The following is a 15000-nucleotide window of genomic DNA, read 5'->3' on the forward strand; positions in this document are numbered from 1 at the left end:
ACAACTTCCTTGCCTTCTGCCTTTCTTCCTTTTCCCCCTATGTTGTATATGCTTAAAATGGCTGTTAATCTTTGAGTCTATATAATATCAATTTTATTTGACCACTCTAGGTGAAATGGCAAGGCAACAGTTTTTTTTTTGTAAGATATAACAACAGTAAACCTCAGTCCAGGAATATGTATTCAATCTGCAAGTTTGGATTTAGAAGTTACAAAAAAGATTACAGGCATGTTTTGATTTATAAGTGCAGAATTTGCAAATCTCAACAACCTAAAAGTAATGAAAATACATAGTTAAAAAAATCAACACCAACATTTGATCCTTATTAAATTCTTAAAAATAGTAAATATGCATTATTCCTAAAGAAGTCCTAATACTCACTTACTTAAAAGCTGAAAATTAATAAAATATGAAAAGGGAAGGTGTTTATGAAATCTGAATATCACATAATTTATACCAACCTGGTGCTGGGGAGTGCGGCCAATGAAGAGAATAATGCCTCCACGGAAGGCAATGTGTGCAATAAAGTTGAGAGCATCTCGAAGCAGGACTGCTGTCTGGTCAAGGTCAATGATCAAGTGACCCAGCCTGGAGCCAAACACAAACTGGCTCATATGCTCATCAAGAGAACCCTCAGTGTGTCCCAGATGAACACGAGCATTAAATAAGTCTTCCACAGTGAACAACTCCGCAACTTTAAAATAATCCGGATGCTTGAGGGCTTTCTTCAGCTGTTCTGAGACATAATCAGTCTCTGAAAAGAAATCTTTATCAAAGGCCTGCTTCCAAAACCTCAGCCGATATATACTGTAAATGGCCAAACACCTGTACACTTAGGTATATCTATTTCTATTGACATGATTGTTCCTTTAAAATTCCATGAATAGGTGACCACAGCACTCTTACTGCCATCCATTCTCTCCAGATGACTAAAACATCTATGAGTAATGTATTTCACCACTCCCTAACCCATATCTTGTGGACACAATGAGAATATACAGTTACATTTAAATAACATTGATGAAAACCCTTAGACAAAAAAAATCATGCATTCCATCTTGGCATTATGAACAATTATAGAAGTATCTTAATTTCATATCTAACTGCTTAGTGGTTTCTGGTAATATTCTTATGAACTCTCCAGTGAAAAATAAATATATAAATAAATAAATGTTTAAAAGGCACATGAACTTTACATGCAGGATTACAATTCTGGTTCCTAAAGTATTAAGTTTTAAATAATTATAAAAACTTGTACATAAGCAATACTGTACTAAACTGGAAAAATAAAACTGACTGACATATTTAATCAAATGTTATCAAAATTCCGGCCATACAACAAAAATTACCCCACCAGGTGCTTCTTGAGGAGCCTGACTAGCTTCAGCAGGCTGTGCAGTAGTTAGTGTTGGGGTGGAGGAGGAAGCGAAGGCTCTACGTCCTGCCTGGCCCAGCCACCACCCTGTGCAATAACAAAAAAATTCTATTGTATCAGGGTTATCAAGATTGCATCTTCATGTTCCTTTTCTCCCACATTATCACATTACATATCTTCATTATATCAGTGCTCATATTACACTATCACCATTCATGTTATGCCACCAATCATACTCAAAAGTAGCTATACAAAATCCATGAAGAGGCTAAGCAGGCAGTCAGTCTAGCTGTACACAAAACATTGTGTGATCTATGTATGTATTTTCTGATCCTAATCCTTACATAGGATCTGATAATGTTTTGAACATCAAGCTCTTGAACTGAAATGTATAAATGCATATTATGTTAATAGTACAGTAGGGTACGTGACAATGCACAGTCGTTATAAACCACAGCTGCAATGATGCACTCAAATTCTAATAAATATTTATAATGCACTAATATTCCAATAAATATTTAATTGGAATAACGAACCAAAACTGGCAAGACGAACTTTGCCATCCATGTGAGCACTGAAATTTTAATAAAAATTTAACCGGGATAACAAACTAAAACTCACTAAAGTAATTCACCAGCTGTGCAAGCTGGTGAATCTATCTGCTGCCTGTCCCTTCCTCCTTTTTTTTTCCTTTCCTTTCCCTTCTTTTGTTTTGTCTCAAACCTCCCTCCTTGTCACCTCCCCTCCCCCTTATCTGTCAGAGATAAGGGACTAGGGAGTAAAACCTTGCTCTCTTTCTCCCTTTCATTCATTTTATGTCATTTTTGCTTCATCCTTTCTCACTTGTATACATAATTCCATTTTCATTGTCTGATTCTTTTTAGCAATCCTTAAGATTGTTCTTACTTTCACAGAGAGAGAGAGAGAGAGAGAGAGAGAGAGAGAGAGAGAGAGAGAGAGAGAGAGAGAGAGAGAGAGAGAGAGAGAGAGAGAGAGAGAGAGAGAGAGAGAGAGAGAGAGAGAGAGAGAGAGAGAGAGAGAGAGAGAGAGAGAGAGAGAGAGCTCTGACTTATGAGGGTTTAGGCCCTGTTCACACTAGTCTGTTTTTATGGATTCTGTCTCCATCCACCATCTAATCATGACATGTTTTTATGGATTCCGTCTCCATTCACCATCTAATCATGACATCACAAAAAACAGAGTCTGTACTGAACGGAGGAGTTTATCACCATATCCACTGTTTGTCAACATGGCCATGTGGAGGAGAGACCTCCTCAACAAGGAATTTGTATACTTGCCACCTTGCTGCTGGCAGCTGATGAAGAGAGACCGGTGAAGTGGAGAAGAGTGTCATTGCACAGTAAAGAAATATAAGTAACTACCCATTAGTGAATCCTACAAGGCATGGTGGGGGCAGCAGTGTCTGCCTTGCCAATGCACGATGAAGTGAAGAGGGAGGTTATACTAGCATTTTCTGGTTGTCTGGTTGTCAGTTATTATTACACTGTCATTACTATAGCTGCTGAGTAAGGCTTGTTGCATTTCTGCAGTTTGCTGGGCTGAAACATATCCAGTGCATCCATGTGTTTGTGTTTACATGCTTTGTGATATTGCTGCACCTCTTGCTTGGAACTCAGTCATTCCTCTTTTTTCATGGTGTAAAAATGTTACAATATAGCATTATTATATTACAAAGTTGTAATTCAATAACGTTTTATCGTGTATTTGAGTATCATACCTAGAACATTCAAAATACCAGTATGTGCAACACTGTGCCCGTCTCTCCATACAAAGTTAAACTCTTCATCTCTTCTGCTTTTTGGCATTTGTTCAAGCAGAGGCAGAAATGGAGTCTGGTTCCTACTACAGTCACTCAAACAAACGGTGATGACATCATTATAAGTTGTGTAAGGAAACATAATCTGTAAAAATGGACTAGTGTAAACCAAGCCTTATTGTATGTATATGCATAATGCCAACAGTAGGTAAATGTGACTTACACTTGTCAAAGCAGTGCAAAACTTGGGGTGATAATGCACTAACTTGGGATGGTAAGAATTTAGGACAAGGCATGAAACTTGGGTTTGTACTGTATATATTTGATGTGTTATCTCAAATGCAGTTGTGCAAATGTGCTTATTTTGATGATTTTTTTTTTTTTTATTGTGGAATTTTTTTTTTACTATTTTCTGGTTCCCTGGAACCAATTTTTTCCCGTAGGTTCTTCACTTGCCATAACACACATTTGCCATAACAAATGCTACATTAGAATGAATCATGTTCATTGTTGCATACCCCACTGTATTTGGACTCAAAAAAAGCAAAGTAAATTACAATGCTCATCCTACTACAACACAAAATTCCTACCCTCTCTCAGTGCACCATTGGTGATTCTCTTTAGATTTACACTATTACATTATCAACTGGAAGCTCTTCCTAACATCACCTGCTAAAATGAAATTTGCATCAACATTTCTGGCATGTCTATCAAAATTCTGAGAACTTAAACTTTCACACACCAATGATGTACACAACCACAAAATTACCTGCAATGTAGAGTAAAGAAGCACTATCTGGAATATGATGACTGCAGTGCACAAAGGAAAACACACTGATGCAACAGACCTCACATTCTCAGACACTCTATCAGTACTGGGTCTTTTTGCCCAGATGAATGTATTGAGTCCAGTGGTGGAATTTTGGATCTCATTCCTGACTACATCCTCTGAGGTACTGACTGGATCATGATTTTTAGAGACATTTACTGGATTACTCTGTGAAGGTGAGTTCTGAGCAGTGGTTTGCTCTCCTGTAAAAGTCCCATTTTGGGAAATAAAATCTCTCTTATTTTCTATCAAGTTCTTCAAGTTGAGTTTAGGTGAATCAGAACTGAGGAAATGATTCATGCAGAGCAGTGCAGTGTGGTTGATCTGGTACCATCCTGAGGTTCTAAGGAGTGCTAGGGTAAGAGGGTCAACAATCACATGCCCAGCTGCCACATATGTTGGAATCATGACTGACATTGGACTGTCAAACAGTTCTTCAGGCCAGTGGACACCTGTGCGAGATTTTGCCAGGATAACCCCACCAAACATGTTCACACTTCTTGTCAAGTTTTCTAGAACCATGCCACTGTATAGGCCACAGAGCTGAAAAGGACAACTTTGAGAGTTACTAGAAGGCTGACACTGACTTCCATCTAAACAATCCTTCTGATGTCTTATGGCCTTCCTGAAGTGCCTTGACCACACTACAACCTCTCCATCCTGGGTGACCCATAACACTCTCTCCTTCAGCTTCCAGCACATCCTGGTATTGCCCTTGCCCTCACACTCAATAAATTCCCTTATACTTCTGTAGTTCATACCAAGGAGATGTATCAGTTCATGAATGACAACTCTCTTTATCATAATGTCCTCAGTTTCCCCTTCCTTCCAGCATGCATTGATTGTTCCAGCAACTGGCCGTCCACTGTGCACCCCGCCAACCCTTGATGCTTCTATGCGACACACATGGGAGTGGGCAAGGGAGGAGGCACACAACTTGCTTTCCTTGGAGGTGAAGTACACAACAAAATTTGTACCATCTGTAAATCCATGTCCCTGAGGCAGTGATATGGGGAGGGGCTCCACTTCTTCAGGTCCAAAAACCTGCAGTCCCTCAAGATGGGCTGTTGGTATCTTGGCCTCACCACACTGCTCAATACCAAAGTAATTTTTTGATATCTGGCCACATTTGCCTTTATTTGGCCCATCAAAGTAAACAGAAACACAGGCATTCTTTTCCCTTGGGACATGAAATACTGGATTCCTTGACTTATTTTGAATACTAAGTAATCTGGACACATGGAACACAGCTTCTCTCACAATGTGCTGAGTCCTCAAGGTGAAGTGATTGTCCACATACTCCACATGCACCCTGAGACCTGATGCATGGACAGTGAAAGACAAGATGATTACAAATAAAATATCTGCTAAAGCCCCAGCTTTCATTCTGGATTTAATTCACAGAGGCTTGGTGGCTTGTATGAGAATAATATCTAACACTGCCACTTTGTGTCTTGCTAGATTAGGTATGGGAAATATCCAACACCACCTTCTGTCTTGATGGCTTAGGAGAGGGCATTGCTGAGGGAGAACTCAACATCACATTCTACCTTGGTGGCTTAGGTAAGAATAATATGCAATACCTCCATCTTAGTAGCTCAGCTGAGGCCAGAACTCATCACCACATTCTGTATTCTTTTTCTTGTTGCAGTTTTGAAGGGGCCAGGCAGGGTGTGGTCTTAATGGCTTAGGTATGGGTAGTACTTAAAGCCACGACCTTCCCTTTGACTTGGTGGCTTAGCTGAGGGAAAACTCAACACCACCATTTTCAGTCTTGGCTTCTTGGCATGGGTAAGTACAATATGTAATAATAATGTAATACCACCACCTTCTCTGTCTTGGTGGCTCAGCTGAGAGGAAAACTCAACACCACCATCTTCTGCCTAGGTGGCTTAGGTAAGGGAGATACTTAACAGCGCCACCTTCTCAAGCTCTACTTAGGTGAGTAATCCCGGAGTAATGTTATGAATGAACCCCTTGTTCCCATCACACGGAGGGACCGAGGGACACCAACTAACATTTATACAAACACCACACACACTTCTCTACAGTATTCTAAGGTAGCAGATGATAGTTAAAGGCAATTGCGTTTAATCCTAAAGTGCCATTCGTGGTATCAACGTGAACTAGAGGTATCTAAGTTAATTACTTACCAAGACGCCGAGGAATCCGTCTGCTAAGAGTCGCCATGGGGAAATAAAGCGCTTCTTCCTCTTCCTGTGACTTATGTGACTCTGTATCGCTTCTAATGCTCTCTTATTCTTGTTTCTTTCTATCTCCGCTCTCCGGTGTTATTTTTGTAGTATAACTTATCCTATGAAGTAACACAGGCCGAAAAATGCCCCACACCTGAGAACCTCGTGAAGTGCTCTCGGTGGTAACAGGTTCCCCGTGCCCCGTAGGAGTATTGATCTCTTAAAAATAATACGAAAATATCACTGATATTTTATAAATACGGAAAGGTGATGGGAGGAGTGGAAATAAAGAAACTGCTTGTATGCTTTACATAAGTGATTAGTTTGTTTATTTATCACAACATTCCCTGTCAGACAGAAATTCCTACTTTTCTCGAGTACTTATTTTAATTGTCACAGCTAATACAAGGAAGTTCAGGGGTAGTTTGTCGTGTAAGGCAGGTGCGTGTATAGTTTTCTGGCTGTCATTACTATTGTCCTTCTTGATGTGACGCTGGGGACAGCTCAGACCACAACCGACAGGTGGCTAGGTAAATGGCTGTAGTTCACTATATTGTAGTGTTCGACGCTGTTCATACGAGACATGTTCAGACGCAGCGTTTATCGTGCGGTAAATGCAGTAGTTGTTCACATAGCCGCCATCATGTCTGGGTTAAGGATGCAAAGTGGGAAATTTGTAGCCTAACCTAACCGGGACGGGCAGGCCTCCCTTAAAGATACCCCTTAAAGATAACCTAATCGGGGGAACAAAGCCCCTCTTGAACCTTCTTTCAGGACACTAACCAAACCTAAATGTACCTGACGTGAGCTCAATGTATACCTCAATAGGAAGTGGAAGGTTAAGGGTGTGGTTGGTCGACTTTCTCTTCATCCTCAAAGAGTAATGGTGCCACCAATTGCTCAGCACTCAACTACTTTTGGCTAAATACTGGGCGATCTTAAGAAATGTGCACTCAAATTGTTTTGCTTATGGAACTGCACGATAAAATTATCATAAATTTGTCAACTGCTCTTGGCTGCCATTCTATCACTGAGTACCCTTGCATTTAGCTGGTTGACTGCCATGGCTGCCATGTATACACATGCACATACACATAGTGATTGGCTGAAAATAATTGTCATATTGGCCAGAAGTAAATGACATTCAGTGACGTAACATGTCATTAAAACAACAGCTTTCATTGGTTGAACAAAAGAGATACAAGTGAACATGTGCCATTCCATATTAGAAACTAACATGCTAACATATGCACTTCTGATCAAGCTAGTGCAGGATTGAGAAAAAGAGAAAATTGAGATAAATTTAGAAAATTCATTTGTGAGTTGTTTATTCTTTGCACCATGGTGTAATCATTAGAAGTGCTCCAAATTATGTGGTCTATAATTTGTGCATGACCACAAGTGCCATGGGAGTATTGTATTGAACTGCACTAGAATAAATTATGAAATAACCTTAGCCTTCTAATATATAGACACTGATTATTTAATTCTGATCCAAAAATGCTGTTTTTTTATTGTGATCTACATAATGAAGGGATCAACAGTAAAATTAATAAACTGAATGAATCTAAACCTAACTGAACCTAACTTAGCCTAGTCCTCAGATGAAAATGGTTGGGTCATTTTGACATTATCCAAACTTAGAATGAAAGGAGCAAAGTGCTTCAGTAGACTCAGAGCTTTATCTTTGTTACACATCTCACCATTCAGGACTGTCTCAGCATGTCATACAGTGTTACACTAACATCACTACCATGTGCATATATTGTTGGAAAAAAAACAGCGATAGTGTAATTATTAAAAATAAATATATAAATAAATGGTCCCAAAAGGTTATGCTTTGTTTGCAGCTTTTCTTGTAAGTTAAAAGAATCCACATATAAGGGACCATTTTAGGTTACTAAGTTTCTAGATATCTTTCCTTATATTACTCTCAAAGTTATATGAAAGTTATATGAAATCTCTTGCAGAAAGATATGGCTGCAGACTTGGCTGTGTTGAAGATCAGTGAGGCTCACAATCATCTTGAAAAAATTGCTGAGTTTGAAAAAAGAAGCATAAATGGTGCTCAGAAACTGAAGAAAAGAATACAAGCAGAAATCAAGTTCTTGCAGAGAGTAAGTTTATATTATACATGGCAGTCTTGTTTCCTTTTTCATAGGTCTACATTTTTCTTATACTCATGTATGAGGTTTTGACTACCTCAACATCACATGAGATTTCTTGAATACAAAGAGGCATGAAATCTTAACATACAGGAAGGAAAGATGGGATGATATACTTTTACCTTCATCAATATGTACTGACAATTATCCTCCTAGTACAGTACCTACGGCAAAGCCATAGGGCTGATTCATTGTCCCTGTTCAGTACAAAAACATAGACACAATGTTGTGATGTTTTGAATTTAAGTTTGAATAGAGTGTGTGATCCAGCTCTGTTGTTCATCCATTCCCTTTCTTTGCCTTTTCTATCCCAGAAATGAAGAACCATCACCTTCATTGAAAATACCATGTGGTAATGATTATTCCTTAAATTGTATGTAATTTTTCTCCTGTAATTTCCTCAAGAAACATATTTCATATGATTTCCATAATGCTTTGGTAACTATGTAATGTAGAGTAAAATCCATTACAACATCACAAAGATCCCACCCACTTTACATATTGGATTGGACTTGAGCAAATCATATTTGTTTGATACTGAGTTTTTTTTTTTATACATGAAGGCAAAATCTTTCTTCCTAGCTTTTTTGTCAGTTACTTATCCTAGCAATTATTAGTGATATTCGTTTATTTGATTATTTATGTCAGCGGTTCCCAATCTTTTTAATTGCATTACAAGTTTGTGTTACTCACATCATCAAGTATAAGTACAGTAGTATATATCTATGATAAAATAGCTTAAATTGTATAAAAGCTGATTTTAACAGTACATTGTTGTAGTTGAACAAGGTAACAATTTTTTACACATTTATCTTAAAATTCTAATCATCTTCACATTTAAAAGAAAAAAGGAACAAAACGCACCTCCAGTGTGCTTTTTGCATAGACTGATGTAAAGAGACGGTGGTAAACTGTTAAAAGTGATCACTCAGTTGAGTCAGCCACTGCTACATGTACTTTGTTGGGCATCTCAGGCAAAGTTACCAACTTTTTTTTATTTTTCAATTAAGAAATTCTAATATAAATCCCAAGGTTCCAGTTTTCTATAATTTACAGTTGGGCTATTTCTGAATATATTGTTGTGCCATTCCCTCAGTAAGCCTGGCAGCCAGAAACACCTGTGCTTGTGGGTCCAATATGGTTGTGCTGAGCAGGTTGGTGGATAATGTGATGCAGTCAGGCCTAGGACAGGGCAGACAGACAAAAGCAAAACCAATGACTGTCCTGTGTGCAACCAGGCATTTTAACGATACAACACAGAACAAGGACACAATACTTCAGTCACTCTGGCAATCATCCCACAGACAAGCACAGAATCTCCCCTCAATTACAGGCTCAGGCAGTTTCCTCATGACACAGCATGGTCTGTACATGCTATTTTCTATGCATGGTACTGTCTATGCACAACATTGTCTATATACAGCTCCAGCAGCACAGAAATCGCACAGCAATTCACAAGGGCAACAGAGAGCAGTGCACGTTGTCTATCCATTCCAGGTAGGCAACATGCCTCTCCCCTCTGTCCTCTCTCCTCTATTTTGGCGACTCACCACCACGTCCACCACCTGCCACTTGTCTTGTACAAGACACGTCCATTCTCCTCTCCATTTTCTCTCACACCCCATACTGTACAATCAGTTATATTTTCACACACACACACATACACTCATATTTGTAGCAATATGAATGTCTTCATTTTCAATCCTTCATTACCCACTCAAATTATTCAAATTACCCACTTGTGGGTAGTTCCCAACCCTTAGGTTGGGAACCACTGACTTATGTGATTGATTATTTATTTATTTAGTTATTTATTCATCTACATATTTATTAGGATTTCATGAGGATGAGTATTTTTATATGTAATAATATTTCAGGGTCTGCAGAATTCAGAAGGCCTGAAAGAGAAAGATGTCCAGTGTTCAAATTTGGGACAGCTTGGAGCACTGGCAGATGTGGCCATGGATATACCTGATGTAAGATGGAGTTGTTCCTGATGTGAGACGTCGTTGTTGATTGATGTTCTAAGTTCTCTGAACATGCTGAGTACATGCTTATGTACTCAGCGTTCAGTACACAGTTACTTATTTACAGAAATTGAAAGAAGTTAAGTTTTAGAGTCCATACAACTTAAAACTGTTTCAAGTTAAGTAATTTTTTTAGGTTTCCTCTTCTTGGACTCCATTTCTTTGCTAAATTTTTTTTTTATATCATAGCAATATAACATCACTTTTTAGTTATGTGGGAGAGCCAACCATAAAAAACAATAAATCACTGAACCCAGCTCCAATGAAAGTGGCACGCTGATGTTTTTGTTATATTTCATGTCACACACACGTCAATGTTTTCTGCCTTATTCCTCCTGTTGCAAGAAGTGGTGAAGTACTCACCTGGCACTTTATTAAAAGTAAAGTTCTTTTTCAACAAAACACATCTTTGTCCAGAGCGGTTTGTTTCACTGAGGTGGAATTATCATTATTTTCATAGTATCTTTTCAACTAATGCCACACACATTGCACAGTTATTTGTGGCAGTCCTGTCTCCCTAGAAATAACCTTAGATCCACAGCCATTCTTTTGGAGAGAGTCAGTAAGATTTATATTGATTAAGGATATTTAAAGCTTATGTGCCATTAACATTTTAAAACATTACATTGACATGAAAAGGCATGAACAAATTTGGCACAATTTCCAGGCAGGCAGGGCAAATGTGAGTTCTCCTTAACAGGGTCAAGAGTCAACTGAGTGGTGATGTGCAGAGATTTGACTGTTGACATAAGTTTAAACTGCTTGGCGACGTTGCCACATTTTCATACTGAGCCCTCTATTTCATCTGAGCTGGACACTTTACCCACACTATGAAACAACAATTTGTTTAAAATACAGGCCACTTTCACTGGCAGCAGGAAGCACATGGGAGCAGCAAGGATTGAACTCATGGTAGAATGCTTAAAGCACACAACACAATTGAGTGAAGTTGACTACTAAATTTTAAGTCCTGCCACTTGAGGAAGAAGGGAGAGTACTTCTTTGAACTTCTTCTGTCTATTCTTGACTCTTGCTTAGAGTTAATTTCTGCTTCACCTCCTGCATTAGTTACAATGTTAAATAGATAAAATTTATCATTGCATTGCTAGGATTTATTTATAATATCAAGACATCCATCTATGACTCCAGTATTTTACTCTAGTGCATACACAACATAAAAGTTGTTGATAAGAATTTATATTGGATATAAGAGAACTGTTCCATATGTTGAAACATTGAGTTGATGTGACAAATACCATTGAGCATAAGGAGTGGAGAAATTATAATATTTCTAAATGTTTCTGAGAGCATAGAAATGAGAAAGGAACACAAGGATGTGTGAAGTTCTTGTAAGTGACCAGTCAATTTCCACACTGGGTCAGTGGTAGGGATGTAGCTAATGGGAGGACTGGAAGTGGTGGGGAGGATAAGTTAATGAAAACATTAAATTGGAATGGAATAGGAGGAATGAGTGTAGCTGGGAGGACAACACTGCTGAACATAGATGGGGATGCATTAGAAAGACACCAGTCATACCTTTATTCTCAACCCTTCATTACCCACTCAAATTATTCAAATTACCCATTTGTGGGTAATTACCCTTAGGTTGGGAACCACTGATCTAGAGAGACCAGGCTATCAGAGGAAGAGATAAATAAAACATGGTGAACAATATGTGTACTAATATTACATTGTTCTTTGCTTTCAGGTGACAGGAATTTTGCAGTCTTTCAGAAATGAAGAAAATGAAAAAATTATAATTGATATTGTTGCTGATAATGGAATGAAATGGATCAAGGTAAATAAATCACTGTATTTTTTGTAGTGTTCAATATAATATAGTGCACGAATATTTTCTGTGAACAGTAAAGCAAGAGTAAAATATAATTAGTCAGTTCACTCACTGTAAATCAACAGAATTAAATAAGTTCTTTTGATTAAAGATGTTGCTCTCTTTTTTATTATTATTATGTCTTTTACAGGTAATTATGCGTAACCCTAAGGCACTTCATTTACTTTTTGCTCTGGGTCGGCGAGGCAGTGCAAAGCCTCTCAATGAAGTGGCAGAAGACTTTAAAATGTATGCCAAGTTACATCCAGTCTTCTACTCATCCCCAAAGGTAATGCATATTTTAGAGTAAACAAATAATAAATGTTCAATATTTTAAAATCTTGTTTAGATATTTACTTCTTTACAGTAGAAGTTGATAAAACTGCAGGTGTGATGTGGTGTATGAGCAAAGTTGAAGGTGATGATAGAAAGCCACTTGGAAAGTGGAAGGATAGAGTGGAGGAGTAAATGTGTGAAAGGTGTTAGTTGAGGCCAAGTGCTTGAACAAGCAGGAAGGAAATGTTTGTTTAGAGAGGAGGTGGAGGAGGCTCTTCTGCTGTAGCCATTCCCTTTTGGGAGACACTCCCAGCAGAGCAGAGTATAAGAGATAGATACATAGATAGTGATGCACATAATCCACAACTCACAAAGGAAATCACACAATATTGTCAATCAAATACAAAATTGCACATCTACACTGATTAGCCAGATTCTGATAGGTAATGGTAAGTGATAAATAAATGGTACCTATAATAATAAATTTGATAATATTGCCTGTGAATGGAATGCTGCTCCAAGTAAAGGAATCTTTAAGATTTTATGGGAAGTTAAGTGAACAGATGATCACTATACTACTGTACTCATTGTATGATTTGCTTCCAGGTCATATTCTGGTTCTGCAATGGGGTGAGTGAAGGCCTAGCCAGAAGCATTGAAGAGAAAGGTGTTGCAGTTGAGGGAAGAAGGATAGCAGATGAAGATCTTGGACTTCCTGACTTTTCCATAGAGGACTCTGACACTGAGACTGAGGAGTCCAGTAGTGCCTCTTATTATTCAGATGCTTCAGAGGAAGAAGATATAGTTGTTACTGACAAGAGCAAAGACCAGAATACAAAAACTAGTAATATCTTTGCTCAAACAGAAATAAAGTTGGAGAGAGCTAGCATTTCACTGAACTTAGATAATCATACAAATACTTTCCCCATTGAGAATGCAGACTCAGGTTTCATTGACCAAAGTGCTCTTAGTTTAAGTGTGTTAAGTTTGCATGACACTTCTGGCTGTGAAGAACAATTGGGTCGTATCAACCTTGATGTCACAGCCATGATAGCATATGTGTCATCAACTGCCAATGGTGGAGCTAATTTTGTATTTCAAGACAAGTTCCTAAATGAACAGGCAGCTTGTGAAAGAAAAAATCCTGTTAAGAATACCCTTGATGCATATTTTAAAGGTAAACACTAACAAGAATGTTCCATTTTGATATTTACTGCCTGTATAAGTTATAATGTATAAAGAAGCAAATGTTCAATTTGTTATGAAGGAAACTTTGTGAGTCTTTTTGGCAAGTCATATTGAAATGAAAGGGTTTTTAATATTTGACTTTATCATCATGCAGGAAGAGAACTGATAGCATGCAAAGAGGCTGTGGATCGCTTCCAGGAGATTGTGAGTGTCATTGGAGGAGATGGGGAGAAGACAAGAGCCAAGGAGCTTCTAGCCCGGCTAACAGTTGTGCCTGGGCAAGACTTTTTCAAGGTGCATAATTTTTACATGTGCTTTTATATTAAATCACAATAGCAAGTGATTAGAAAATTATAATGAAATAATTTGTAAAATAGATATATAATTTCAAAGCTGAAATGGTACATTACAGCAAATGAGTAAGTGTTGAATGGAAACAGTTAAGAAGATAAACAGTGTTTGATGACTGGTGGGTTGGAGTAAGAAAGCCACTTATCTGTAGCAGATAATACAGATGATTCCAAACTCTGAAGTAGTCACAAAGTTATGTCTACTTAAGTACTTTACTATGAGATGGATACTAAAAGGTGAAGAACTTGAGTTATAAACTATTTTACAGTGTCATTTTTACAAAGGTAAGGTATTTTTGTTGTAATTTCTTAGGATATGTATTTCTTTGATTTCTTCTCTTTAAGGACAAAATGAAAGCAGGTGGCAAGATTCGTGCGTTGCCTCGGATGACATTTGGCACTGGCCAGGCAATGCGAGCCATCACTGTCACTTCCAACATGGGCTTTGTAAGGGCAGCTCATTGTCAGGTAACATTGTCTTATGGTTTTTTTTATTTATTTCATGTAGTTACTATCACTATCATGTTTGTCTTAATGAATTTATAATGTAGTTACTGCTATAAGAAAATTAAATTTTTAGTTGAATTCTTTTCAATTCTAAAAATCGTACAGTAATTCATCTTACTTAGGTACTAATATGTTTTCTAACTTTAATTGAAATTCTATCTCACTGTATTCCTCACATCCTGTGGGAGTGTCCTTCAGGGTATTGGCCAGGGCAGAGAGCCTCCACCTTTTCCAATCAAAAATTTCCTTCTTGCTTGTTGAAGCCTTCATTCTTAGCTGACTTTAATTTTTAAACAATTTATTGGATGACTTCATGACATGATAATTCTGGTTTTGCTAGTTTTTAACTGAAAGACAGTAAAAAGGAAGAAACTCAGTACCTGGCAACACCCAGACCATTATATTTGTTATTATAACTTCATTGATTCTCCAGTTTTATGATGTGATCTCAACTTATTGCTGGTATTGATATTAAAGTGC

General features: G+C 37.9%; 2 protein-coding genes across 9 annotated transcripts in view; one reads left to right on the forward strand and one right to left on the reverse strand.

Annotated features, from left to right (window-relative positions):
- Window positions 1-6366, reverse strand: part of LOC135102965 (small ribosomal subunit protein uS2m-like) — a 7641-nt gene extending 1275 nt beyond the window's left edge. Inside the window, exons 1-3 of one of the 2 annotated variants that reach the window (XR_010269877.1) lie at window positions 3922-5558; window positions 1355-1462; window positions 462-754 (exon numbers count right to left, since the gene is read on the reverse strand). Coding sequence is in view for 1 of the 2 variants with exons in the window: in XM_064008720.1 (XP_063864790.1) it covers window positions 462-754; window positions 1355-1462; window positions 6135-6171 (438 nt within the window). In the remaining variant the exon portion in view is untranslated. Of the gene's footprint in view, window positions 1-461; window positions 755-1354; window positions 1463-3921; window positions 5559-6134 lie in introns of those variants that run through there. The other variant, XM_064008720.1, reaches the window with a different exon arrangement.
- LOC135102964 (UPF0415 protein C7orf25 homolog) overlaps window positions 4813-15000 on the forward strand; it is an 18741-nt gene continuing 8553 nt past the window's right edge. For 2 of the 7 annotated variants that reach the window (XM_064008714.1, XM_064008712.1), the window contains exons 1-8: window positions 8154-8293; window positions 9438-9838; window positions 10219-10317; window positions 12077-12166; window positions 12351-12488; window positions 13082-13652; window positions 13818-13957; window positions 14359-14481. In XM_064008714.1, coding sequence (XP_063864784.1) covers window positions 9479-9838; window positions 10219-10317; window positions 12077-12166; window positions 12351-12488; window positions 13082-13652; window positions 13818-13957; window positions 14359-14481 — 1521 coding nt within the window. In that variant the 5' untranslated portion in view covers window positions 8154-8293; window positions 9438-9478. The other 5 variants (XM_064008718.1, XM_064008719.1, XM_064008717.1 and 2 more) reach the window with 5 other exon arrangements.

This window comes from Scylla paramamosain, chromosome 8 (assembly GCF_035594125.1).
Source record: "Scylla paramamosain isolate STU-SP2022 chromosome 8, ASM3559412v1, whole genome shotgun sequence".
In the NCBI taxonomy this organism is placed as follows: domain Eukaryota; kingdom Metazoa; phylum Arthropoda; class Malacostraca; order Decapoda; family Portunidae; genus Scylla; species Scylla paramamosain.